This window comes from Tachysurus vachellii, chromosome 14 (assembly GCF_030014155.1).
Source record: "Tachysurus vachellii isolate PV-2020 chromosome 14, HZAU_Pvac_v1, whole genome shotgun sequence".
Classification (NCBI taxonomy): Eukaryota; Metazoa; Chordata; class Actinopteri; order Siluriformes; family Bagridae; genus Tachysurus; species Tachysurus vachellii.
The window spans coordinates 13,950,927-13,977,466 of record NC_083473.1 but is presented as its reverse complement, the minus strand read 5'-3'; the positions used below and the strand labels follow the sequence as shown (position 1 = coordinate 13,977,466).

At 37.2% G+C, this 26,540-nt stretch overlaps 2 protein-coding genes across 3 annotated transcripts in view; one reads left to right on the top strand and one right to left on the bottom strand.

The window, feature by feature from the left end:
• ano3 (anoctamin 3) overlaps positions 1–16,777 on the top strand; it is a 40,906-nt gene extending 24,129 nt beyond the window's left edge. For both annotated transcript variants that reach the window (XM_060886243.1, XM_060886244.1), the window contains exons 9-26: positions 1,173–1,228; positions 1,341–1,462; positions 2,872–3,006; positions 3,215–3,311; positions 3,730–3,790; positions 6,126–6,208; positions 7,619–7,759; positions 8,200–8,364; positions 9,157–9,193; positions 9,412–9,523; positions 9,865–9,922; positions 10,370–10,467; positions 12,101–12,252; positions 13,161–13,313; positions 13,445–13,592; positions 13,794–13,883; positions 13,978–14,083; positions 14,170–16,777. In XM_060886243.1, coding sequence (XP_060742226.1) covers positions 1,173–1,228; positions 1,341–1,462; positions 2,872–3,006; positions 3,215–3,311; positions 3,730–3,790; positions 6,126–6,208; positions 7,619–7,759; positions 8,200–8,364; positions 9,157–9,193; positions 9,412–9,523; positions 9,865–9,922; positions 10,370–10,467; positions 12,101–12,252; positions 13,161–13,313; positions 13,445–13,592; positions 13,794–13,883; positions 13,978–14,083; positions 14,170–14,352 — 1,997 coding nt within the window. In that variant the 3' untranslated portion in view covers positions 14,353–16,777. The remainder of the gene's footprint in view (positions 1–1,172; positions 1,229–1,340; positions 1,463–2,871; positions 3,007–3,214; positions 3,312–3,729; positions 3,791–6,125; positions 6,209–7,618; positions 7,760–8,199; positions 8,365–9,156; positions 9,194–9,411; positions 9,524–9,864; positions 9,923–10,369; positions 10,468–12,100; positions 12,253–13,160; positions 13,314–13,444; positions 13,593–13,793; positions 13,884–13,977; positions 14,084–14,169) is intronic.
• A 95-nt stretch (positions 16,778–16,872) lies between these two features.
• On the bottom strand, positions 16,873–25,638 carry slc5a12 (solute carrier family 5 member 12). Its single transcript, XM_060886247.1, has 15 exons — positions 25,203–25,638; positions 24,451–24,516; positions 24,309–24,360; positions 24,126–24,193; positions 23,839–23,993; positions 22,823–22,963; positions 22,107–22,236; positions 21,935–22,023; positions 21,659–21,771; positions 21,334–21,401; positions 19,719–19,805; positions 19,331–19,506; positions 18,289–18,392; positions 17,969–18,093; positions 16,873–17,884 (listed from the first exon to the last, which is right to left on the bottom strand). The coding sequence occupies exons 1-15, from the start codon at positions 25,554–25,556 to the stop codon at positions 17,717–17,719; spliced, it is 1,896 nt and encodes a 631-aa protein (XP_060742230.1). The 5' UTR covers positions 25,557–25,638; the 3' UTR covers positions 16,873–17,716.
• Positions 25,639–26,540: the final 902 nt, after the last annotated feature.

Below are 26,540 nucleotides of genomic sequence, written 5' to 3'. Positions count from 1 at the left end.
GTGGCAAAGCATTTACCTTTTCAGAAAAGGTTAAGGTAGAATTCAAGTTGAAAACTAAATCATTTAACTATGCAAAGGACTGCTGTGGAAATATATATTTTTAGGTGTGTGAATAATTTCTCCTACTCCCAAAATCCTGTTTGTTTTTACCAGCCTCTGAATTTTGCAAAACAGGTCACAATAAGCTGTGCACAATATGTGATTATTGTCTCAAATGTCATTAGTTAACAGCTGACTATAATATTATGATTTCAGAACATTTGCTTCAAATACAATTTTCACATAAAACGGTGACATCTGATGTTCTGAATGTGTTTCACAGACGTTCCTGAAATGTTGCTGCAACCTTTGTGTTTTAATTTTACTTATAATGTTGATGTTTTTTTCTGACAAGTTTTCTAACAGTGAACGATCAATGGTCTAATAGCAAGCTTGTTATTATAGCAGCTGGTTTTATAATAGCAGGAACGTTTTTATCTTCATAGTTTCTTCTATAACTTAATAGTACCTTCTAACTTGAGAAGAAGCCTGAGGCTTCTGAGCCTGCTTGCTTCAGTGAAACATGAAACCCAATGGTGACTTTGTGGCTTTAGGACAATTTGTGTTCTGTTTTATGTGAAAAATCTCAGTTGATTCAGTCAGCATCACATCTATTCACAGCAGAACATTCTTTAGTTGATGGAAATACGTCAAAATAAGGCAGCATTTCAGCCTTTATACCAACTTTTAAATCGATACATCCCTTCTTTCTGTAAAACATACAGTATGTTGTCGTCTCCTGTGCTTTGAGTAACTGTATGGATTGCAAACTTTAGTTTCAGTACTTTTTCCTAAGACACTAAAGCCTGTATCCATGCAGGGTTGCAGTATCTGCAGGTATTTATTCTAATGTAATAGCACACTTGATTTCCCAAATTAACTTCACTGCTTTGAGGAGAGAGCTTATTAGTGTAATCAGTTGCTGTGCGAAGTTGGATTATATTCCTGTAGGTGCCACAACCCCACTGAGTAATAATGCTTTATCAAACATGTTTGTATCCGGTAACAGTGATGTATTATTATGTTTCGGTGATTGCATACATTCAGTGAACTAAATTCATCTTTAGAAAAATGTTTAATCTGTTGACTAACCAGCTACCAATGCATTTATGCCTGTGTCTCTTTGTAATAAGGTATCAACCGTTTACTTGGTAATAACACATATGAGGCTGCGTTTCCCCCTCATGAGGTGAGCTCATTATCACTTTAACATACTGTTTTTATTTTATAGTGTATTTTTGTCAGAAACAACAATACTGTTGCATATTTATACATTTATTTTAAGCACCATTGTGTTACAGGGAAGCTACAAAAGCAGACACCCAATAAAGACCCATGGGGCTCAGAACCACAGGCACCTGCTTTATGAGAGATGGGCTCGCTGGGGCATCTGGTACAAATACCAGCCTTTGGACCTTATACGGTAAACAATATCCTGCGGCTATTGCAGTTGTCAGCCCATTTAATTGTCAGTTGTAAAGCTTTGCTGAGGTGAAGCAGTAATACAGACACACATGAAGTTGTTTAATGCAGATTCAGTCTAAACAGTCTGCTAGAAATGACACAGTTCAGGATGTTTACAGTGTTCATTTATAAACTTTTGAAATTGCAAATGCAGTTCAGAGGAAGTGTCAGAGTTAAGCCTAATGTAGCAGTGTTACTTCCGAAAGAAGTCTCTGGTTCCTGCGTTCACCTCAGCCTCTTGTTTGCATGTAGCTGAGGCTTAGTATTAGCTTAGTAATGCCAATTGTTGAAACCTACCCTTTCAGATATTTTCTCTTTTCTGGATGCTTCCTTTACTTGTGCAGTGTATGGCATACCAACTTCACAAGTATATCCTGGAATTCAGCCAGCTCTCCTTAGTTTAGAGCTTTCAGATGTATATCTGGGGCAGATATAAAAATTGTGTTTCCTAGTCTGCAGAGCCAGCAACTATGGGGAACTTTCTGTGTTTCCTCCCAGGGAAGTCACTAATCCTGACCTCATATAGAATTCCCATGTTTAGACTTATTTTGACTAATTTTACAACAAAATAATTTGTGAAACAGTGGCATTGAAAGTACAGCAATTTACTGTATTATATTATGTTTACCAGAAATGTCTGATACAGTATATACCATGCATGGAATTCCACAGATATTCAAGCATGTAGTTATGCAAAAATGTCTAGAATGGTATGTTAGTGCTATAGTACAATATTTATTCTGAATCTAATTAGTAAATTTGTAAACCTTTCTGGTGCACATTGTAATTCACGATAAGTAGTATTTAGTTCCTGGGGGTATATTTTGACATGGCATTATATATTTATTTTCAGGTATATGGTGAATAATCATTTTGTTCACTTGCCAATTCTCATTCACCAACCTCATAGCACATATTCTACAGCTACCAGCTGTATAATGGAGGGGAAAGTGATGGGAAGGGTGAAGGTTAACACATGCACAAAATAAGGGAAACCAACAGCAATATGTTTTCAAAAGCACAGCCAGTTTATTATTAATTCCTTTGGCTCGCAGCCACAATTGCTCTAATTTGAACTTGTGATCTCTAAACAATAGGGAAAACACATTTCTGTTTTGCCACTTGGGACAACTAATTGCTCGCTAAATTTAACAATGTGCACTACTTTCTTACCCTCCACATCAGCAGGCCTTTAGTCATGCAACAACAGTTGCATATATTTGTATATGTAAATATTTGTTTATATATCACTGTTTTGTGTATTATATACATATAACTGTATATATACACCCCTCATCTCTCGCTCTCTCTCTCTCTCTCTCTCTCTCTCTCTCTCTCTCATTCTCTCTCTCACTCTCTTTCTCGCAGGCGATACTTTGGGGAAAAGATTGGCCTGTATTTTGCATGGCTCGGTTGGTACACGGGTATGTTGATCCCGGCAGCACTGGTTGGTCTTTTTGTCTTCCTCTATGGCCTCTTCACCATGGACTCCAGCCAAGTGAGGTCAGTCGATACAGACCCCATCATCAATCCTGCCCCCTGTATCAAATAACCATGACTAGCGTTTGGTTTAACTGTTATTCAAAAAAAAATTAAAAGACTTCAGAGACTGTTAACTCAAAATATGTCTTGTTTCTAGCGAGAGATACCTGAGAGGCCAGTGAGCCATTTTAAAACTGTGCTAAGAAGCAAGTTCTCTTTGTATCTACAGTAAAGAGATCTGTGAGGCCAACACTACCATCATGTGCCCCATGTGTGAAGAGAACTGCAGCGCCTGGAAACTCAGTGACAGCTGTGTCTATGCAAAGGTAAATATGTATATGTAAATTACACCTAGACAATAAAGAAAACTAAGGCATTAACAGTATCTGGTATCTATTACTGCCCTACTGCCCTGAGATACAAATACAGTGATTATGTTTATATGTGTATATTCTAGTTTGTTTTAAATAATTTTGCTTAATATATGCAACGTACAATGAAAATTGCCTTTTGTTAAATATGTGAAAGCCACTGAATTTGCATTCCTTATATTGTCCATTCCCATGTGCCCAGGTCTCAAAGTGCAAATTTTGTCTAGGAGATAATCTGGGGAGTATTTATTACCATTTAATTAGTGACCAAAAATGGACGAGGCTAAAGTTAACCGTTTTAGCCACTTATATATTGAGTGTTTAAGTGAGCCTTTTTTGTTTTGATCATTTTTATCTTTTAACTGACTTTTAGGTGACTCATCTGTTTGATAATGGTGGCACAGTCTTCTTTGCCATTTTCATGGCAATATGGGGTGAGTTAGCAGTAATTATTGTTTTTCCCATTTCCCATGTAAGTGGAAGAACTTTGATTTTCAGAATGGCATTAAGCTTTAGTTAAAAATCAGAGTTAATTACATCTTGAATAAATGGATAAATAAATGGAAGCATCAATGTCCAAGTGTCCTACTCTTATTATACATCATCTAATTGTTGATGCAGAACAGAGTGTAATTGACTGGCTAATGCTAATGAAACACTTCCCTGGAGAGGCAAGTAGGCTGCTTGTTTGAGAGAGAAAAAACAACCTGAGGTGTCAGGAAGCTATCAGAAAAAACTTGTCCTGTGCTTACTTTGGCATCTATGTGAGTGTCTGAGTCTGAGAAAACCTACAGGCAAGCCGTCTTTGCAGCATTACACGCTATACTTCTCTCTCACACCCTGTCTTACTCATGCTGATTTGAATGAACCTAAGCACCATGGAGCCAGCATTGCAGTGAGCATGATTTGGATCTGTCTGTCACATCAGCCAGTTTTCATCAGCTCTGCTTTGTAGAGTGAATGTGTTTGATTAACATAAATAAATATTAAGCTGGATAAATTCAGTATACAGTACATACATGGTACAATACATTTTTCCCCTTTCTGTTTAAAAAAATCACACACAAACACTAACCCACACTGAAGCCAAACTAGCACAGCATTTGATGTCAATAAATTCTGGAATACCACAAAATCATTGCCAGTACACTACAGAAAAAATATCATAAATGTTTCATGCTTCCTGGCTCCAGAGATGGAAAAAATAAATGTAAACAATAACTGTGAAAGAAGAATGACACATCGTGATAGCAATGCGTTCAACCTTTAAGAGCTGCTAAAACAGCTTCATTGTGCCCTGGCATCGAGTCTCTCAAACTGGACTGGAGCCATGAACACTGTTCTTCTAAAATATATTTCCTAACTGGTGTTTTGTCCATTAAATGGAATCATGCACTTATACATTCACACCTTGGGGCAATTTTTCTAGAGCCATTTCGTCTACCAGCATGTATTGGGATGTAGAAAGAAAGTGAAAAACCTGCTTAAAACCCACTCACACAGAGAAATCATAATAAACTCACGCCACAGGCAGTAAACTGAGTTCAGGGTAGAACCAGGAACCCTGGAGCTGTGACACATTAAAACACAACCCACTGTACCACCTGGCACCCCTCACAAATGAACATGTTCTGCATAAAGACGTTAATCACATGAATCGGAAATCATTAAATCACAGCTATATGGACAAATGGCACAATTTCTCTCTGAGAAACATGACAATTAATACAGTTCTAAATCTAACTGTAGAACAGAATAAATTACAATGTACTGCATATGTAGACAAAAATATGGCGTAAAGAGCAAGTATGCAAATACTGTATACAGTGTGTAATCAGTAGTAAGGACAATGTGGTTCTACAATATTGTATAACACCCTGAGCACAAGTCAGCTCCTGTTCTGCAGTGAGTGGGTGTGTAAGGGACTCACAGTTTGGTGTAGTATGTGGGAGTCCAGTGTTTTTGTGCAGGAAGCTGGTGAAGACACAGTGTGCAGGTGTAAGAAGCCTGACAGCTTGAGAGTAGGAAGTGTTCTTTAGTCTGGATGTCCAGGATAAGATCCTTTGTGTTACAAACTACAGGGGCAGTGGCTAAGATATGTGGGGCCTAAAAAAGGCAGAAGAAAGTAGACAGTCTTTCCGGTAGAGCTGAAAAAAGGCTCAAGAGCATAAAAAAAGGATTGCTATTGTTCACTTATGCTTTCATTTGCACAATTTGAACAATAGTGGGTCAAGCATTATAAAAGCTGCACTTACAACATCATTCAACACCTCCTTAACAAATGACACAACTAGGATTTGTGTCCCATTATGTTTTGCATGTTGAGCAGTATATTCACTGTAAAAAAAATGAAGGCTGGTAAATAGATCCCATGCAAATCATCTACATTTTACGTGAGTATATTAGTCAGCAAGTGATATGAACAATAATCAATCAATCAATCTATCTATCTATCTATCTATCTATCTATCTATCTATCTATCTATCTATCTATCTATCTATCTGTCTGTCTATCTATCTATCTATCTATCTATCTATCTATCTATCTATCTATCTATCTATCTATCTGTCTATCTATCTATCTATCTATCTATCTATCTATCTATCTATCGATATATAGGTATATACAGACACACACAAACACACAATATTTGTGCATATGGAAGAAGCATGGAAGAAGTGTGTTGGGTGTAATTTTATAAATGCATTGCCAGTTCTCTTTATATTGTATGCCTTCATGGATTGGTGTTTTACTTTCTTCTTCTACAGCCACAGTCTTCCTTGAGTTCTGGAAAAGAAGAAGAGCAGAACTGACCTATGACTGGGATTTAATTGACTGGGAGGAAGAAGAGGTGAGACTCATCTGAAATACAGCAGTCACCTCAGACTGTGATTCTCTGTTTATTTACTAACACTCAGCTTCATTTGCAAAGGCTAGTATGAGACAGGCATTTTCTTCTTTTCCACTTTCCCATAAACATTATAAGGGACAAACACTTTGCTAAGTTGACTGACAATAACTAATCAACATTGAGTACGTGAAGTATTTGGCCAATATGTGTGCTATTTGTTGTGTTTCCTTTAGTGTAAATCCTGTGTCATGGTGTGTTCAGTGAGTGTGCTTTCTATCGATATCATGTCATGCTCGGTGCATGCTGTGCTGTTTGCTGCGGTTACCACACATTAATCATTTAGTTGTTGCATGTAAAAGCATCTGACGATGTACAGGGTGTTGTTTGCTGTTGGACTTTAAATGTGGTCTTACTAAAGAACATTATTTCATACATAATGAGCCAACATTGTCTGGACAGAATCAGTGTCAGAGGTCAGAACATAGATATATACATACAAGATATCTTCATATCTGAGGGAGTAAGCTATCATTTCAATGAAGTGTCCCTATAGACAAATGTTGTTTTTTTATTATTATTATTATTTTGTATTATTATTTGTAAAGGAATTTACACTAATATAATATGATTTTTATGTAAAAAAAAGGTTTCTGATATATGATATACTGTCACCTTGTAAATCACCCTAGTAATTTATACTCATAAATACCCTCTGGCTATAGCAGTGACTTTATTTTGCAAGTTGTCCTTCTTGCTTAATTGAGGTTTGGCATATAATGATCTAATATAGCAGCTAACTTAGCTATTTGTTAGTGTGAACCTGTACAATAAATGCAAAACCTATGTTTTCTGAATGCATAAAGCAATGAAAAAGCATTTATGCATAAAAGGTCTTGCCACATGATTTGTTGTGAAAACATGACATTTTTGTTGTTTTGGAGGTATGCTTATAGTGTAATAGTTTTAACAGTTTTTTTTTCATATTGTCTTGTGATCATATTGTCAGAGCTCTATACTGCTGTGTATAAAATAATATTATTAGCCATTTAGGTCTGCAATATGTATGTCTATGGTTCAGGCTCATCTGCACTGTTTTACATGAGACTGATCCTCCATGGTTGTTCTTGGTGTCTTAAAAGATGTTTGTCATATTGCTGAATCAGCCTCTTAGCAAATAACTTAGAGCCGACTGATGTATATGCAGGAAAAATGCTCCTTATACGAATGACATAAGAGCTTCGTCATCATCATTAACACTGTCTTCCTGGGATAGGTTGACAGATCTAGTGAAAACAAATGATGATGCCAGCTATCTGTGTGTGGAATAACAATGCACTGTGTATTTGGTAAAAAGAAAAAAAATATCTTGACAATATCTTTATATCTATATAACATGATTGTGTTGAGAAGGAGGAACTACGGCCCCAGTTTGAAGCAAAGTACTCGCGGAAGGAGAGAGTGAACCCAATCTCAGGCAAACCAGAACCTTTCCAGCCATTCAGTGACAAACTCAGTCGCCTTATGGTCTCTGTGTCTGGGATCTTCTTTATGGTAAGCCATTTTCTCCAGTTGAATAACTCATTTTGTCTAATCTATATTATTTAACTTTAATTAGTTTTTATACTTCATCCTCTGCACAGAAGCCATATAATATCATGAAGTAATACCTAGCATATTAACTTAGAGTATGATACTTGTAGTTAATAATGTAGTATTAAACTATATTTCCTAGCTGACTGTTACCACACTACCCTAGAGAACCATCTCGGCACTGTTTAAACTGCCACAGATGATTGTCTCCCCCTGCTGGCTATTGTATGAGGTTCAAAAGGCTGTTTGAAGAAAAGAATTGGCCTTCCATAAGCTTTATGATTTATTATGTAAATATTAGTCTTTTTACATAAAAACGTTCATTATCCTTACTTTTTTCCACAGTGTTCACCTTATGTCAATGGAGTAAATTTCAGCACCTAATTGTCTCTACATTTCAGATTTCCCTGGTGCTGACAGCAGTGTTCGCTGTGGTGGTGTTCCGGCTCATTGCCATGGAGAAGTTTGCCTCCTTCCAGTGGGAGTTTGTAAAGAAGAACTGGCAATTTGCCACCTCTGGCACTGGAGTCTGCATCAACTTCATGATTATCATGTCTCTCAATGTGGTCAGCCTCTGTTCTTTACATAGTGTTCACAATTTGAAAAGAGATTTTAGCACTGTTAATATATTTGCAATGCCAGATTTAAACAGTTCTATTAATAATTTTCTTGGAAGCCAAAATATTAAATATATATAATATTGTGCAAAAGACACATCTTACATTGCATAACACATGTATTGCATGTGTTAATAGGGAAAAAAAATCAAAATATTAATTCAGTCAACATGCCATTTTTTTGTAATTTTGTCCTAAGTAATGAATCATATTATGTAACTGACCATATAATGAATAAAAACCCAGTCATCTGAGATTTTATCTGCAGTAACAGGAGAATAAAAACAAGTTTCCCAGAAAGCATGCTATAATCTACCTGCTATTTTTTTTTAAAACCACACATCTAAAATAGCCATTTCATCATCAGCTGCTTATTTTTATCACTTTGTTTAAGTTAAATAAGAGATGCATGTGGATTGTCTTGGTACTGAGAAACCACAAAGCTCTACAATATGTCCTGAAGACTTTCCTATATCTGAAAATCTAATGTCTACTTTTACCTTTGTTACAAAGTACTGACAATGGAGATTCTTTCAAATTCCTTATGATTTTCACGTTGATATTCACAATAAAGTGAATAAAGATAGTTTGCATCTCCCATCATTTCAGGGTGGAAAAGGGAGAATATAGTGCTATATTATTCCAAGATGTATAACTTAAACATTTGTTATATTTGTGAATAAATGTCTGTGGACGTTATGTGTTCTAATGTTTTTGTACGAATTCTCTGTATTCTGGCAGGTTTACGAGAAAGTGGCCTATCTGTTAACAAATCTAGGTAAGTTTTAAATATCTGAGTGTTTGAGGCTTTCTCAGTAATGGAATGTTAATCCACAAGGTTAAAGAAAGGGAGGGTTGGATTCCCGAAAGGCATTTTCACTCAGACGTGTTGATTTTAGCTTTAGATCCTGCCCATGGTGGGGGTTTCTCTAATGTCTTGCATATGCCAGCTAAAAAAAACACAAAAAAGTTATGGTCCTCTGTTTTGTGTTTCAGAACACCCACGGACCGAATCTGAATGGGAGAACAGCTTTGCCCTCAAGATGTTTCTCTTCCAGTTTGTCAACCTGAACAGCTCCACATTCTACATTGCTTTCTTCTTAGGAAGGTGATTAAATTGTGAAACTGTGAGCTACCGAGTTTATTTGAAGTAATTTTAAGCATCTACTACATTCCTGAAATAGTTCTCTGTAAATAATTACTGCCTTTTATATCTTTTGATTAGACTTTTTATCTGTTTTTTTTTTCTATTTATTTCCACGTTAAAGCATTTGCAAATACCCAGTGTATTTTGTTCTCTCCTTGATTACTGTTAGCTTGAAGCATTATGATGTTGTCTCCCTGTGAAATATGAAAGCTTTTTTTCTCTCTTTTATTATCATGGAATGATATTGCAGTGTGGCTAATCGAATTTCAGAGACATGTTTGTGTGTGTGTGTGTGTTCACAGGTTTGCAGGCAGGCCTGGAGATTATAATAAGCTGTTTAACCGCTGGAGAATGGAGGAGGTGAGTGAGGCTGTGCTGCGCCAGGTTGCTATACTGTAGTTCTCCCACGATGCAGCACCATCAGCGTCCTCACATAACATTACTGCATCACTGTTAAGCTCCATATTGATGGGAATGCTGATGCACATTACTGAATAAGACTCCTTTGTAATCAACATAAATGAAAGAGAGCTCCCATAAACAGAAGATAATGGACTCCTTATATGGATTCTGGCCAGCAGTGGCTTTTTTCTTGGGCTCAGTGTAATTGCCCTGAGTCTCCTCAGGCCTAAATGGCAACCTAGTGAACGTTCCAAAAGCATAAATGATTATGTTATTGTTTCAGGAATTACCCGCTTACTGTAAAATCTTTGAGAATGATTTACTGCAGCTTTGTAATATGACAAATGTGTTCTAATGAGATGTGTTAAACTTATTTATGCTGTTCATTTTGTGTTTCATTCCCAGTGCCATCCTAGTGGTTGTCTGATAGATTTATGCTTGCAAATGGGAGTGATCATGGTGTTAAAACAGATTTGGAATAACTTCATGGAGCTGGGCTACCCGTGAGTATTGCATTTGAGAAGAGGCTTTGTTAACACTCCTGCTTTATTTGTACTCACCGTGTGTTTCAATGACCTCTTTGTTCTTCCCGATTTTGCAGGGGTGACGTTTTTTTTTTTTTAATAAAAGTGCTTATTTTGTACATTTATTCAAGATGAGAAAAGGGATTTTGTTTGTTTTGCTTGTGAAGAATGAGTTTAGTTTGAAATTGACACAGGAAGAGTGTGCCTGAGCAGTGATACGATGCAGGAAGGGAGTGTGCTTTCAGTTCCAGGTTTCACGGTTGAATGAGTTTTGCTTCTCACTGCAGTTCTGAAGCAAATGGCCACGTCACATACAGTCACATTACAGCACTGCTTACATGCTGTGAAATGCCTGGAGTGGGACACAGACTATGATTAAAACATTGTTAATAGCAACTATAATCAACTAACAGTCATTTCTGTATCCTATAATCTATAGATTATTAGCCGTTAGTTAGTTGTTTATTTCACTGTGTCTTGAATAACTGAATTAAATATCCAGACATGTCTTCATATATAAACAATTTTTAAGAAATTCAAAATAACTACATTCTAAGAAATGTGTACTGAGGGTATAACAATCCACCAAGACCAACAAGACAGCTAAAGCTGAAGCTGTTCAGATGATTGAACAGAATGATGTCATTGAGAAAGAAAAGCTGTGAGCAAACCTTGAACTGTTAACATGATAACTTTTTTAGTAATGATATCTCAGAGAAATATGCTATTTGAAAGTAATTGAAAATCCCTAATTCCGAATTTATTGAGATCCCAAATAACAAGCTGTAAATTGCACATGTAGTCTGGAACACTGTGAGCATGGTCAGTGTAGGTGTTACAGGTGACAAATGAAATAAGGGTAAAACATTTTATAAAGAGGTTTGGGTTTTTTTTGCTTGTATTTATTCTTCTTTTTCGCTGCAGTGATTTCAGATCTCAAAGAGCCTGCGTGTATAAGAGTATAGCAGTGACAGTGAGTATAGCAAGAGTATAGCAGTGACAGTGTGTGATCAGAATGACTTCCCATTTTGATTAAAGTTTTGATCATTTTGAGACATTAATGCATTATTTATATAAATCATCTCATTATGAATACACGGTAAATGGTATAACTTTGTCCTCAAATATCAGGAATGGGTTTCTGTGTTTTACCTCAGCTTTGGTACATTTGTACATACAGCTTCTATTTATGAAAATTATTTTCAGAGTAAATTGAATTGTGATTTAAAAAGAATTTTCAATTTTCCCTTTAAAGAAGTAACAAATGAGAGTGAATATTCATTAAGCCATATGCTCTAAATGAACAAGACAAACTTTTTTTGCACCAAAAACCTCCATAGAAATCAACTTGAAGGGTTTTTTTGGTGGTGTTATCAAGTTTATCTGTATTTTTACACACCAATATTTATATAAGTCCTTAAATATCTTGTATAAGGGTGAATAATCTTTTACAATCAACAGTAATTTGTTTTATCAGAGGCCTACGATGTATAGTAACGTGATTTTAGCGTTCATTCATGTTCTGTATTATAGTGGTTAGTTAGCATCTTTAAGTGTTATGTCTTAATTTGCTAAGTTTCAGTCATTTACATACTGTATTTTATTACTTCAGGCTATTACAGAACTGGTGGTCTCGGCGGAAGATGAGGCGAGCAGGAGAACAGAATAATGTGGAAAGCAAAGAGCAGCTGCCTCAATGGGATAAAGACTGGAACCTGCAACCCATGAATGCTCACGGCCTGGTGGATGAGTATCTAGAGATGGGTGAGAGCAGATATAAAACATGACTTCCTGCTGCTTCTTACACATGCATCCATAAATAAGCTATTAACAGCTGTAGTGAAACATTAGAAATCTTCTGAATAAAACACTGTTCTTTAATGTGTAACTTTAATCAACATTGTGTTGCGATTATAGAAACCGTAGTCCTTTTAATCAATTTTTAAGTAAAGATGAGTGTAAATGTTTTTACAGGCCAAACCATAACTAAGCATTGTTGCCAGATTTCTGAAATTCTGATTTAGTGTGTACTTGTGTGTTTGTTGATGAATGACAGTCACCTGTAAAGTGCAAAGCATGTGCACGTCACATCTTATATGCAGTTAGTGACACATAAAACTCCATAAAAGGAAAAGTTGACAGTGTGATGAAATGAGGACAAATCAGAAAAAAGAAAATGTTTCAGAGGCCAGAAAGGAGGAAAGGTTTTTTGCCTCATGTCCACACCAAGAAGGCTTTTATTATGTTATTAGGTTTGGTATGAAACTGATGTCCACACTGTATCTGGGTGCTCATTGACACCTAAGCTGTCTCCTATGCGGCACTAAGGATTACTCAGTGCATTGCAGATTGAGACAAATCACATCAGTCACTTCTGATTGTTCTGTTTCAAATGTGCTTTCTTCAGTTATTCTTTTTGACATTTTTAATATTTCTTTATTTAATGACATTGTGACAAAGTTGCATGGTAGGTTTACATTAGTAATTCTTTACATTAGTACATTCATTTTAAGTAAATGCACATAAAATGCTGTCAGATGTTTTCCGAACTAACAATGTTTTCATAACTACAAAATGTCTGTTTTAAATGTTCTAATGACCATTAAACAAATAAATTTGTGCATATTCTATAGATTTATATCTGCTGTAATTCTCATGACGCTTCTGTGCAGTGCTCCAGTTTGGTTTCACCACCATCTTTGTGGCGGCATTTCCTCTGGCTCCTTTGCTGGCTCTGCTCAATAACATAATCGAGATCAGACTAGATGCCTACAAATTTGTGACACAGTGGAGGAGACCCATGCCAGCAAGAGCGACTGATATTGGTCAGTCAGTACAACGTTTTAGTCTAGTTTATCAGTTTAAGCTCATCATCACTCATTGCCTTTTTAAAACTTTTCAAATGTTTTTGTTCAACTTAGAAGTATAATTTGACCACTTTTTCCTCTCTGCTCAGGAATCTGGCATGGGATCCTGGAGGGTATTGGTGTAGTGGCTGTCATTACCAATGCATTTGTCATTGCCATCACATCTGACTACATTCCACGATTTGTCTATGCCTTCAAATATGGGCCCTGTGTGGACAAGGGCTACCAACATGAACAGTAAGGATATACCTTTTTTGCATATAACATATTATTTGTAAGTAAAGATCACTACTGAAGTAAAGAAAAGATTTTTGAATGAATAAACTGGGATTACCCATGAAAGGTAAATAGTGTGAGGACAATTCAACATAGTCATCTTCATTAAGTGTTTAAGCATGGTCTGAAATTACAAACTACAGTGTGTATGTGTGTGTGCAGATGCCTGAGAGGATATATGAACAGTAGTCTGTCTGTGTTTGATATGGGAGAGCCAAAGAACGGAAGTCAGTATGAAACCCGATACTGCAGGTACAAATATAAGTGTGGTTTGTGTGCATGAAAGACTGGAATACATCTGTATGTATTGAGGGGGATCAATGCCCTGGTCTGTTCATCTGTGCAGATATCGGGACTACAGAGCTCCCCCATGGAGCTCACAGCCCTATGAATTCACCCTTCAGTTCTGGCATGTGCTTGCCGCCAGACTGGCCTTCATCATCGTTTTTGAAGTGAGTCAAATACAAATAAAAATAGTACTTTGTATTTCATGTACAGTACATGCCATGTGATCATGTGCCGTCCTTTTTGTCCTCAGCACCTGGTGTTTGGCATTAAGACCTTCATTGCTCATCTAATCCCAGACATGCCTAAAGACCTATGTGAACGCATGCGCAGGGAGAAGTACCTCATGCAGGAGATGATGTATGAAGCAGAGCTGGAGCACCTGCAGAAGGAGAGGAAGAAAAATGGCAAGCGTTATCACCATGAGTGGCCTTAGCTTTGCCTAACAGAAAGACATATCATATGCACATTCATGCACACAACAAGAAATAAATAACCAATGCGAGAGCACATGTGAAAACAGGCACAGAGGATGACCGTACAGGAACTGCAAAATCTTTGCATTTAGTCATGCATGCATATCCATGCTGCAGCTTTGGATGGCTACGCTTTACTAACCCTTCAACACATGCTTCCCACTGTGCTGGTTTTCTTGCTGTTTAATCAGATAGTGAGGCTCAAACTCTTTAAAGTACAGTGGCTCTTGAGTGGGCAGCCCTGCTCTGCACCAAATAGCTCCTTTCACAATTCTTGCCTGAGGCCTTCCCATCATCATCACTGGTTCCTAAAATTTTTTGGCTGAATATCAGAGTCCTGGATGACATTTTGCTTTTATCCTCTTAAACCACTCCTGCTGTTTTTTGCCTCTGCTGGCTTTGCTCCTTTCTGAATTGTTTGTTATATGTTTGTTAGTTTTTCAAAAGGAAACAGGATGCAATTGTATTGTTTACTATGCAGAAAAAGTGCTTTGGAGCTTGTTTTCAATGTACACACTTTTGTCACTCTCTGTCCTTTCTCTCTCTTTCTCTCTCTCTCTCTCTCTCTCTCTCTCTCTCTCTCTCTCTCTCTCTCTCTCTCTCTCTCTCTCTCTCTCTGTCTCTCTCTCTCTCTCTGTCTCTCTCTCTCTCTCTCTTGCTCTGTCCCTCTCGTTGTTTTTCTCTTTTTCTCTGGCAGCTAAAAACCGCTATAAACTACACTCTATCGAAATATCTCTTATACAGTGAAGTGCAGTTTAGACTTTGTGTTCATGCTTAGTTTTTCTAAGGATAAGGTCTGGCTTTTTCCTATTTGTGCTTATTAGTCTTCATAGAAAAGTGACTTTACAGGTAATGTGGATACAAATTTATGCAAAAGTAGAGCAAATTAATATAAACATCATGTACCGTCTGAACATAGCATGCAGATTCAACATTCAAAATCCCTCAAAAAAGTTTGCTATTTTCATTCTCCAATGCTTTGTAGATTTATTTGAAATTACTCGTTGTTTTTGGACTATCCTTTGTCTAGCAATAGAATGTGTTCCAATCTTACTCTAAGATGCAGACCTCTGGCATTTACTGGTTGTGGGCTGACTGGGACTGCATTTTTGTTCAAGGTGTGGTTTATATGGCTACAGCTGTACATGATTCATTCATCTATGTGTATCACGAAAGGCCTGGTTCTTCCTAAAATGGTGTAGGAATATTAAAGGAATTTTTATAGGTTTTGGTCAGGATTAGAAGACAAGTACATGATTCAATCACTCACAGCAGATCTGTGTAGAAGGCATAGACAGATGTGGAACAGAAGGTAATATGCTTAATATGCATTATTAGCACTCATACCAGACTCCATGTGCCTGATGGTAAGACTATTCCTAGGCATATGTTTTTGTTTGTTGTCATTTTTTGTTTCCAGAAAACTTACAGTCGGTGTCTCCAAGGCTATTTTTCTCAGTTATTGCCATCAATGTTATCATTTTTCAATAGAAAACAAGGGTTAATTACTTTTCTCTTCTTTGCTTTGCTTATAAAGTACACAGTAGCTTTGTATGCCTGTATGTAAGTGAGTAAGAGAAATCAAGAAAGCAAGCGTGTCTTATAATGTATGCTGCTGTTACATATCTCAATCTTGATTTACCACATCCCAAGATAATGTATCTGTTCACCTCAGGCCAAAATGATATAATTTACCTACCTTATAATTGGATATTAATCTGCATTATAAGGTTTAGAACTTTGCACTTTTTGCATGGACATCACTAAGAAGAAAGGAGCACTTTAAAATCATGGATCGTTTCCTAGTACCTCGACAAACAGCACATGACAGTAAGATGACAAGGAAGTTGCTGCAGTAAAAGTTAAAGTAAGGCAATTCCATATTTCTCTGTTATAAAGTCTAATTATTTATTTGTTTATTTATTTATGGTTGATTAGTGATGGTGGTCATGCACTGAAAAAGAGTGTAGAGATCTGTCGATTTCAGGTGACAAACTGTTTCTGGTACCTTTGCCTAAAATGCAGCGTGTGATTTGTAACATGCTATTGTTTTGCCATGATGTATTTGGTAATCTATGCATGATCTCAGCCATGACGGCTGCATCTGTCTGGTGTCCTATTGAGAAACACGTGTGTTCTGGTGCACTTTTACTGTGGAGTCTGCATGGAGTGAATTTCTTAGTTTAAGATTATCTGATCTGTGATCAGTTTGTTGTATACTGTAAGTGCACAGCTGTCAATCATGTTCACTCTCAATTACACCATCTTACAATCGGACTTTCCCTCAGAGTAATGATTTTCGAACAACTTGGTAATGAATTATTTCACTGCTCTAACAAAGCTTATATGAAGAAACAATTTGTACTTTGGTGTGTACAAAAATATCTATATCAGATAGACTTGGCACAGGCACACATAACAAAAAAATAATAAACATTAGTTTTAACACAGTAAATAAAGCATGAAATACACCTTGAGGGTCATTATTTAAAATATATTTATTTCATCAGGAACAAGAGAACTTTAACAACTTTAACAAATTTAATTTGAATACACAAAAGTGGAGAGTCATTTACTATCAAATCAGGTATTAGATTAAAAGCAATGGTTATGTGATATTCTGCATTGCTTAGAAATAATGCTGAGTGTAGTTATGATAGAATGTAATATCTATTATGCATTAGTAAGATGTGCACAATTGCAGTGCCTACTGACGGGTACTATGTTAAAAAGCAATATGTGCTTACTCAGTGAGATAATGATAGCTATATAATCACCCACTGACCTCTCACCCCACCACATGAGCTGGTGATGAGCTGTAAGGAGCCCACTATGTACCATGAAGAATGTTTCAGTACAATAGCACATTCAGTGCATTCTGATGTGTACTTGATGAATATGGTGAAATAAACAATATCAACAACGTGTTTTGTTTACACCATCCCTGTTTACATGTTAAAAAATAAAAAAAATAAAAAATATTAAAAAATGTACAAAACATCTATAGAATAAATTTGGATATCACTTATTACTTTTCTGTAATAAATCATTGACTGTATCTTTTAACTGCCATGGTTGGTGGGTCTTTTGTTTCCTGTATGAAATGGCATGTGTCTTGTAGTTTTGTAGTTTAAGTGTGAAAGTAAAGTGAAAAGCAAGTGTGCAGGTTTTCATTCCAATCATGCTTGAGAGCCATTCAGAAGCCATGCTATATATATATGTATATATTTTAATTGCTATTAAAAGCCAGGAATGAAAGCTGTACCCACACCTGCCCTATGTGAATAAAATTTTACACACTTTTTTAAAACTACTTTTTCAAGGTTATAGTTGTTTTGACAGCTTATGGCCAGCTCTGTCTGGGACAAAAGCTGCATTGATGTAAGGCTCAACATGCAGCCTGTTACTCAGATTGCTTCCATTTGTCTCACATTTACTGTCCTGGTCTGGCTGATTCTCCCACACCGTTCCAAAATCCACACCATTCAATTCCTGGAAAAAAGACAAGCAGTGATTCATATCACTTTATCAAAGTGTGCACAGTTTTTTTTCTTCATCGTACATCAGGCATCTCACCATTTTGTCCTCTGCATGGTTGACACCACACCAGCACATGGTCCTGAATTTCTCAGAGCAAAAGCAGAACAGGTCACACACCGGCCGAATCAACCCAGGTTTCACCTCCTGTGGTTTAGTGGGGCCTGCAAACAGACAACAGGCACTTCTAGTAAATCATGCAAGAAGATCTCAAGTGTTACATGCTGCGATTGACTTCTAAAATATACAGAGTATCAAACAGCTTTATGTTCATTTATTTAATAGGTATAACATAACTTCTCAATGCCAAATTGGCATGTGACTTTTATGGAAAGGCTAAAACAACCATCCCATTTCACCTGTTATCAGCGTGATGAGCAGGCCTCCTATAACTGTGGCCAGAAAACCCACTGCACTGTAGTACAGGTAGGACATGGAGTACCAGGAATCGGCTAGCAAAGATCTGCACATGATGTGGGACAGCAGAGATTGAAATTAAACATTACTGATAATGACACTACAGTGACACTACAATGACCTCTAAAGTGACTTTGACTAGCATAAACCTTATTACTTATTTTAAAACATATTTGTAAAAAAGCGAGTACTAGGGAGTTGCTTTTATTTTTTTTCAAACCAAATCTCTATCCAGTGCTCTGGGCTGTATATGTGATTACAACAGATAACAATTCTGACGTTTCCTTGTACACAGAAAATTTTCTCTAAACTCCAAACTTAAACAAATTTCCAAGGGCATAAGAGAACATGTTATTAAAATCTGTTCTTTTGTAGGTTTATTCAACTTTCCAACACCATACGGTAAAATGTTATTACAGTCAGGTAACAATCTGGGTATTTCCCTCAGGTTTTGTAGTATTCAATCAAACAAAATTCTTTTCCCTTGGGAAATCGACCAATTAAACAAAAAAACTGACAGTTAATTGAATCTCCTTAGTAAATGAATTTATTTTCATTTAATTCAATACCTTTGGCTAATGAATTCATGAGAGCAGTTTAATTAAACAAGTTTTCTGTCTTAGTACAGCTAAACGCCCAAATTATTGACAGAGGGTAGGTAGTTTTGTTTATATTATATTTAGATCTTTAAGAATGTCTTTGACAAAAGAAGAATATATTGAAATCATTGTCTTAGCTGGACTGGGAAGCTGTCACAAGGTTGTGATGGACTTTAATATGCAACATGACAAGCACATCACTAATGACCCATGATGCTGCTGCCAAATTAGGAACCAAAGTTGGGAGAGATGCCACTGTTTGCGTTTTACAAAGAAATCACAGTCATGTAGAGGATGCTTTGTAAATAAAGTTAAATTAAATTAAATAGCATAAGCATAGTATAAGCATAGCACAGTGTAATAGTATAAGCATAATGTACTCTACCCTGTATCTGAGCTGGCTGTGGGAGTTACTGCTGTAGTTGTGGTGTTCAATAGGTTACAGGTCTCTGTGCTCAGAGGCAGTGGGTGAGTGTTATTGGGAGAAGCAGTGTGGAAAAAGGCTCCAACTCCCACCCAGAAGGACAAAGAAATGCCCATTGTCAGACCTCCAATAGCCCCCTGAGGACAGAGCACACAACACAGCATGCTAGATTTAGCTACTGGTGCACTGCAATTAACCTTTGTCTCCATTAAACACCTTGCCAAAAATGACAAATAGGTAAGGAAGAATAGTTTTGATTAATGTTAGGTCAATACCATCATACCATTATTCAACTTTAATACTTTAATAAGATGGATGTGCTGTGTTTTGGTTAGAGATTTGCACTGACCAGAGTGTTTGTAAAAGGGAAGAAAATTCCCAAAGAGAAGAGACCAAGCATCGGCCCTCCACACATGCCGTGGATACTGAGAGCAGCCTAGTACAGAGAAAACAGACATTACTCTGATTAAGGGATTAAATAAACAAGAATCAAATCTGCTTACTCTTAGTCTTGTCAGTCTTGCATATGGATTTTATTTTGATAAGAATTCAAGCACAGGCATGTAATCATGTGCCTTAAATGGTTTTGAAAGAGACACTATCCATGTTTCCAGATGAAAGATGCACATCAAAAACAAAAGGTATACCATGGAGGTTACCATCCCAGTGAAGGATGTGTGAATGCATCCATCACATCAGATCTGTTTATAAACACAGTGTCCATTTCCCAGAATCCTCTGTCAAATAATGATCCACAAGACCCCCTGAGCTGTCATATGACTTTTATATTGTTCCTACTCCTAGGACTTCTAATAACACAAACCTGTTCTCAATCACTAGCATATAACAAATTCACACCATAAACCTCACTCACTCTCTCTCACTCATTTTCTACCGCTTATCCGAACTACCTCGGGTCACGGGGAGCCTGTGCCTATCTCAGGCATCATCGGGCATCAAGGCAGGATACACCCTGGACGGAGTGCCAACCCATCGCAGGGCACACACACACTCTCATTCACTCACGCAATCACACACTACGGACAATTTTCCAGAGATGCCAATCAACCTACCATGCATGTCTTTGGACTGGGGGAGGAAACTGGAGTACCCGGAGGAAACCCCCGAGGCACGGGGAGAACATGCAAACTCCACACACACAAGGTGGAGTCGGGAATCGAACCCCCAACCCTGGAGGTGTGAGGCGAACGTGCTAAGCACTAAGCCACCGTGCCCCTATACCGTAAACCTCTGTTCATTATAAATTATCACTACTCTCTAATCATATGTAAGGTTTCACACATTTAACTACTGAATGTCATTTTGTCATTAAGTATATTTAAAGGAGGGGGCACGGTGGCTTAGTGGCTAGCACGTTCCATGGCACGGGGTTTGATTCCCGCCTCCGCCTTTTGTGTGTGGAGTTTGCATGTTCTCCCCGTGCCTCGGGGGTTTCCTCCGGGTACTCCGGTTTCCTCCCCCTGTCCAAAGACATGCATGGTAGGTTGATTGGCATCTCTGGAAAAATTGTCCCTAGTGTGTGATTGCGTGAGTGAATGAGAGTGTGTGTGTGCCCTGTGATGGGTTGGCACTCCGTCCAGGGTGTATCCTGCCTTGATGCCCAATGACGCCTGAGATAGGCACAGGCTCCCCGTGACCCGAGGTAGTTCGGATAAGCGGTAGAAAATGAGTGAGAGAGAGTGAGAGTATATTTAAAGGAAAATTCAGCAGTCATAGTGTATGAGCATTATGATATATCGTATATATTTTAATTGTTAAATGTTCCGGATTAACCTAAATTGATTTGTGTGAACAGAATTAAATATGCTTTTAATGCATTTACACTTGCATCTTGATAGACATAATCTCAATCTCTAATCCTGATACACAAGATGTATGAAATGACCAAATTTAAATGGGGTTGTTACAACTGGCACAACTGTTTTTTTCAGAAAGCTTTTCACCTGCACAACTGTTCCCATTTTTGATGCTGCTACTGCCATGCTGGTACAGATCACTCCAAATATCACACCTGCACAAGGGAACATATTCACTTACAGAGAATGAGTTAATCCTACCAAGTCTGTCTGGTATGGCTTGGGGACAATATTTCTCATTCATCATACATATGAATCAGATTTCACCTTCCTATTTTAAATCTGTTTAATCTGATGTCGTATGATCAGTCCTTTAATTTTTTTTATTGCTTTTCCAGGAAAATATACATCTGTAAACCATGCGATCCAACTTCAGCTGATGTAAATGTGATTTAAAAGTCATGGTATTTACACAGGGCTTTGCTGATCCACATAGCCGATTTGTTGGAGAGGTTTTTGAAACACTGGCTCACAAAGTCCTCATACGTCACTGTGGCCAGAGCGTTGATACTGGCAGCCACTGTGCTAAAACAGAAAAACATCAGGAACTCATTTCTCATTTCAGGATCATGAATGCTGTGGAATTTGATGTCTAAGTTAAAAATAAAGATCAGAGATTATATGTCATAGATATTTGTTTAAGCCATAAAAAGCTGAACATAAAATACATATAAATGTCTATCAATACCTGAGGCTCCCACTGAAAGCACAAGACACATACAGCCCAGGCAGACCTGGAAAGTTGCCCAATACTTCTAGTACAAAGTATGGCATGAGCTGTAAAGATGTTCACAGTTATGAATACACCTGCTAAATAATTTTAATCTAGCTCCTACATAAAATAGACATAACAGTGTCACCTGGTCAGGAGCTGACACATAGCCAGCTGTCCAGGGGTCACAACGGGAATAGAAAGTGTACATAATGAGTCCTGAGACCACACCACAGAAGACAATCAACAATAGACCCAGCAGATTCAGATACAGAGCACTGACAGGGACAGAGAGAGAGAGAAAAGAATTCACTGAGATCAATCAAACAATTTGTAATTGTATTGTATTGTATTGTATTGTATTGTATTGTATTGTATTGTATTGTATTGTATTGTATTGTATTGTATTGTATTGTATTGTATTTCCTAATGATATTTTCCCTAATTTAGTATTGGCCAATTCTTACCCATCAGTCCTCTCTCCCCTATCAAACAACAACTACCAAAAGGAAGCCAAGGATCATATGATTCATGTAACATCATGTGAAGTCATGTGAAACCAGTCAAATGCATAAAGTGCTGCATCATGTACTATGTAACACACTCAGAGGAAAGCACTGCTCACTCCTTCTGTATAGTTTGACAGATACCTGCTGTTGGCAGAGTTGCTATGATTGGAAGAGGAAAGAGACTGTGCCAGAGAGCATAGCCAATTTTGCTCTCTGTCGCTCCCTACTATAGATAGCTGTAGGAGCATTGGAAATCAAACTCAGAAAATACAAATACACTCTGGAGGTTTTTCTGTTTGTTACTTAGAGACATCAGTATTCATTACTTTAATTATTCTACTGTAGAGGAACTGACCAGCGAGCATGGGTCTCTGTCTTACAGGAAATACACCTCTGGATTGTGGACTGGTTTACACTATAAATGCCCAGCCATGTGAACATGCCTCCAACAGAGATTGTCCAGAATGTGTGACGTCTCAGTGGACTGGGGTCAAAGCTAGGAAAAAAAACAATACACACATTAGGGCTGACAAATACATTTAAAAATGCCTTGAATATTCATTCATTCATTCATTCATCTTCTACCGCTTATCCGAACTACCTCGGGTCAAGGGGAGTATGTGCCTATCTCAGGCGTCATCGGGCACCAAGGCAGGATACACCCTGGACGGAGTGCCAACCCATCGCAGGGCACACACACACTCATTCACTCACGCAATCACACACTAGGGACAATTTTCCAGAGATGCCAATCAACCTACCATGCATGTTTTTGGAAAGGGGGAGGAAACCTCCGAGGTACGGGGAGAACATGCAAACTCCACACACAAGGTGGAGGCAGGAATCGAACACCGACCCTAGAGGTGTGAGGCAAACGTGCTAACCACTAAGCCACCGTGCCCCCTGACTTGAATATTAATTATTTAAAATATAGCATTTAATTTAATAAGCTTTAATTATTAATGAGCTTGACAATTTTATATAGCAGTGGTAGAACTACATTGCAGTATATGCGAAATGTTGCTTTTAATAAAAAAAATAAAATTATCGCAAGAAGGCAAAATAACATTTTTGTCTTAAACTGTAATTTTAAAGTTAATTATATTTTCATATTATACAGTACATAATACAATGATAGAGTGAAAGTTTGTATAGTATTTGAACAGTGGAATTTCTGCCCACAATCTTAACACACTTTACTGTGTATACAAAGTAATTTTCATTGGTTAATGTCCATCGCTTACCATTAAATTAAGTTGCATTAAAATTTAAAACACATAAATGTTTTATTTTTGCTGTTGTAATACTGTAGGTGCTGCTGAGGAGATGATCTCAATACAATGCTTTCATGTAAATTTAGGTAATACATACTCAAACACATTAAGTCTTTGTCCAGCTTGTGCCGTCTCCCATACAGTACAGATTCCTCCAGCTTTATATGTGCCCTGTACCAGCACAGTGAGAAAACCAGCCACCATCACTACCATCTGGAAGGCATCGGACCACACTACAGCTTTTAGTCCTCCCTGTGACATTCATATACACAAAAACACAGATTTAGTCTATTGGTTTTAATGTTTATCTAAAAATCAATCAATCAATAAATCAACCAATCAATCAATCAATAAATTGAGTACCCCCCAGCTCCACATACTCACCAATGTACAGTAGAAGGTGCAGACAATTCCAGTAGCAAATATAGATCCCCAGAGATTAAACCCTGTCACTATCGGTAGTGTGTAATAGGTAGTGGAAATAACATTAGATGGTAGTAATTACGGTGTTGTTGAAATAAAAGATAACTATAAATGTTATTTTGTTTATTTACTACATTTACTTACCTTGATTAAGAGCTAGAGCTGGAGTATACACTACTATTCCGGTGTACAAAATCTGTAAGGCATCCAATACAACCCTTTCAACTATCTTCTTTAAATTATATAAATTATTGTTATTTACATAAGTAAACAGATTCCTACTCACCGTTTGCACTGTGTAAATTAGAGTAGCGGCTATACGGACCATCTTAGAGAAGCGTAACTCGAGATACTGCAAGTAAGAAAGCACACAAATCCTGTTGGTGTTCTTTATAATATTCTGAGAGAACTAGATGAAAATGCTTTTATTTTGCATTCTTTAAATTTTAATTCAGCAAATTTCATTGTAAAGTATATTAGTGACTAAATTGCATAAAAAAGTAGAATCTTTGAAATATTTTCTATGGATTAAGTATGTCCCTTTTTTCTTTAATAATAGTGTGCACTTTAGCTTGCACTTGAGCTGCCATGGACCCCAAGTTTTTGCAAACCCATATGATCTATTTTATTCAAAATCCAGAGTGTCATCTGAACACATGCTTTTGGATTATTAATGAGGAAAATATGACCTTTTGTGCAAAGCAGCTAACATGATCAATACATCAAATTTACTTACATTTAAATAATGATTTGGAAATACATACATACACACATACATACACACATACACATACATACACACACACATACATACACACATACACACATACATACACACATACATACACACATACATACACACACACATACATACACACACACTCATACATACGCACATACATACATACATTCATACACACACACAAACATACATACATACATACACACATGCATACACATCTTTATAATTATTAAACATAAAAGACTACACTATTCAGTACCTTTCATTGTGCATTATAGGAACTTTCATATTTGTACCTCATATGTGCTGGTGATTCCTGACCGGTAGAATACAGGAAGAAAGAGCTCTGCTGTGAAGAACACCATCAGCGTGTAAGCAATGCCAAAGATAATAAATGCAGCCCCAAAGCGGTATACATCTGTGGGAGTTCCAATAACAGTCACTGCTGACATGAAGCTGGCTGTAAGAGAGAGTGCCACCGGACCACACGTCAGCTGTCGTCCACCAACTAAGAATTCCTTCGATGACACATTTTTCCTCTCCTTTATGGCAAAAAAGACTCCAATACCAGAAGATATCAGAAACAGACAAGCAAATACAACATAATCCCATACTTGGAATGTTCCCACTACACCGTTTGGATGTCCCATTGGAAGTTAGTGATAATATACACTATTAAACTATTATAATAAGATTAAAAAATAAGTTCTGTCAAAGAAGCCTTGCTGTTTGTCTGTGATAGGGACAGTGATCTCTGTGTGAATGATTTAAAGGATGTTTCTTGAAGGTAAAAAAAAAAACCTGCTGATAGCAGACAAAGTGCGGATGCTATGAAGAAATACATTAACCATTAACTTGTTTTCTTTTTCCCTGAGGATCTCAAAATTTATTTCTGCTCATGTCAGATTAATCTACTTTTAAATTAATTAAAGCAATACAATACTCGTATCTGCAACTGCACTAATATCACTATAGAGGAACTAAATTAAACAATTTGTGTGTATGGTCAGTGGGACATATGGTTTATTGTTGTTATAACTTTCTATTTAATTGGTAATGTTTCTTAGTGACCTTTTGTAAATGTTTTTACAAAATCCACTCTGAATCAACTCTGTTTATTCTAGCACTCAACCTTCTTAAGGACTTGTTGTTACAGAGCATAACAATATAAACAAATTCTGTGGAGGAAATACAATAAAGTCACTTGACCAATATTTGAATAGAAATGACTCTTTTCTATTCTATTTGAATATAAATGACTCTTTTCTATTCTCTTGTCTTCGTCTGGTTCGTCTTTGTCCTGTTTTGTGTCTTTTAGTTGTTAAATCCCTGTTTTTGTTAAGCTGTGCTGCATTTGGGTCCGTTTTTATCCCGCGCCCGTGACACTCTTGCTGAATGGGTTTTATTGGTACACTTGACATTTTCCATCATATGCGTTTTTCATGCGTAATTTGCGATTTGGAATGGGGGTACAGAAGCCTTTATTATCGCCACATAAACATTACAGCACAGTGGATTTCTTTTCTTCACATATCCCCGCTGAGGAGGTTGGGGACGGAGTGCAGGGGCAGCCATGATACGGCGCCCCTGGAGAAGGGAGGGTTGAGGGCCTTGCTCAAGGGCCCAACAGTGGC

What these genes read in the sequence shown, in the direction of transcription:
- slc5a12 (XM_060886247.1), bottom strand. Translation starts at nt 25,556, where the DNA reads ATGGGACATCCAAACGGTGTAGTGGGAACATTCCAAGTATGGGATTAT. An exon ending in AAATGGGAACAGTTGTGCAG is followed by an intron (nt 19,806 to 21,333) that starts GTGAAAAGCTTT and finishes TCTCTGTACTAG; the next exon opens with GCTGCTCTCAGTATCCACGG. An exon ending in GCTCATCACGCTGATAACAG is followed by an intron (nt 18,094 to 18,288) that starts GTGAAATGGGAT and finishes GTCTGTTTGCAG; the next exon opens with GCCCCACTAAACCACAGGAG.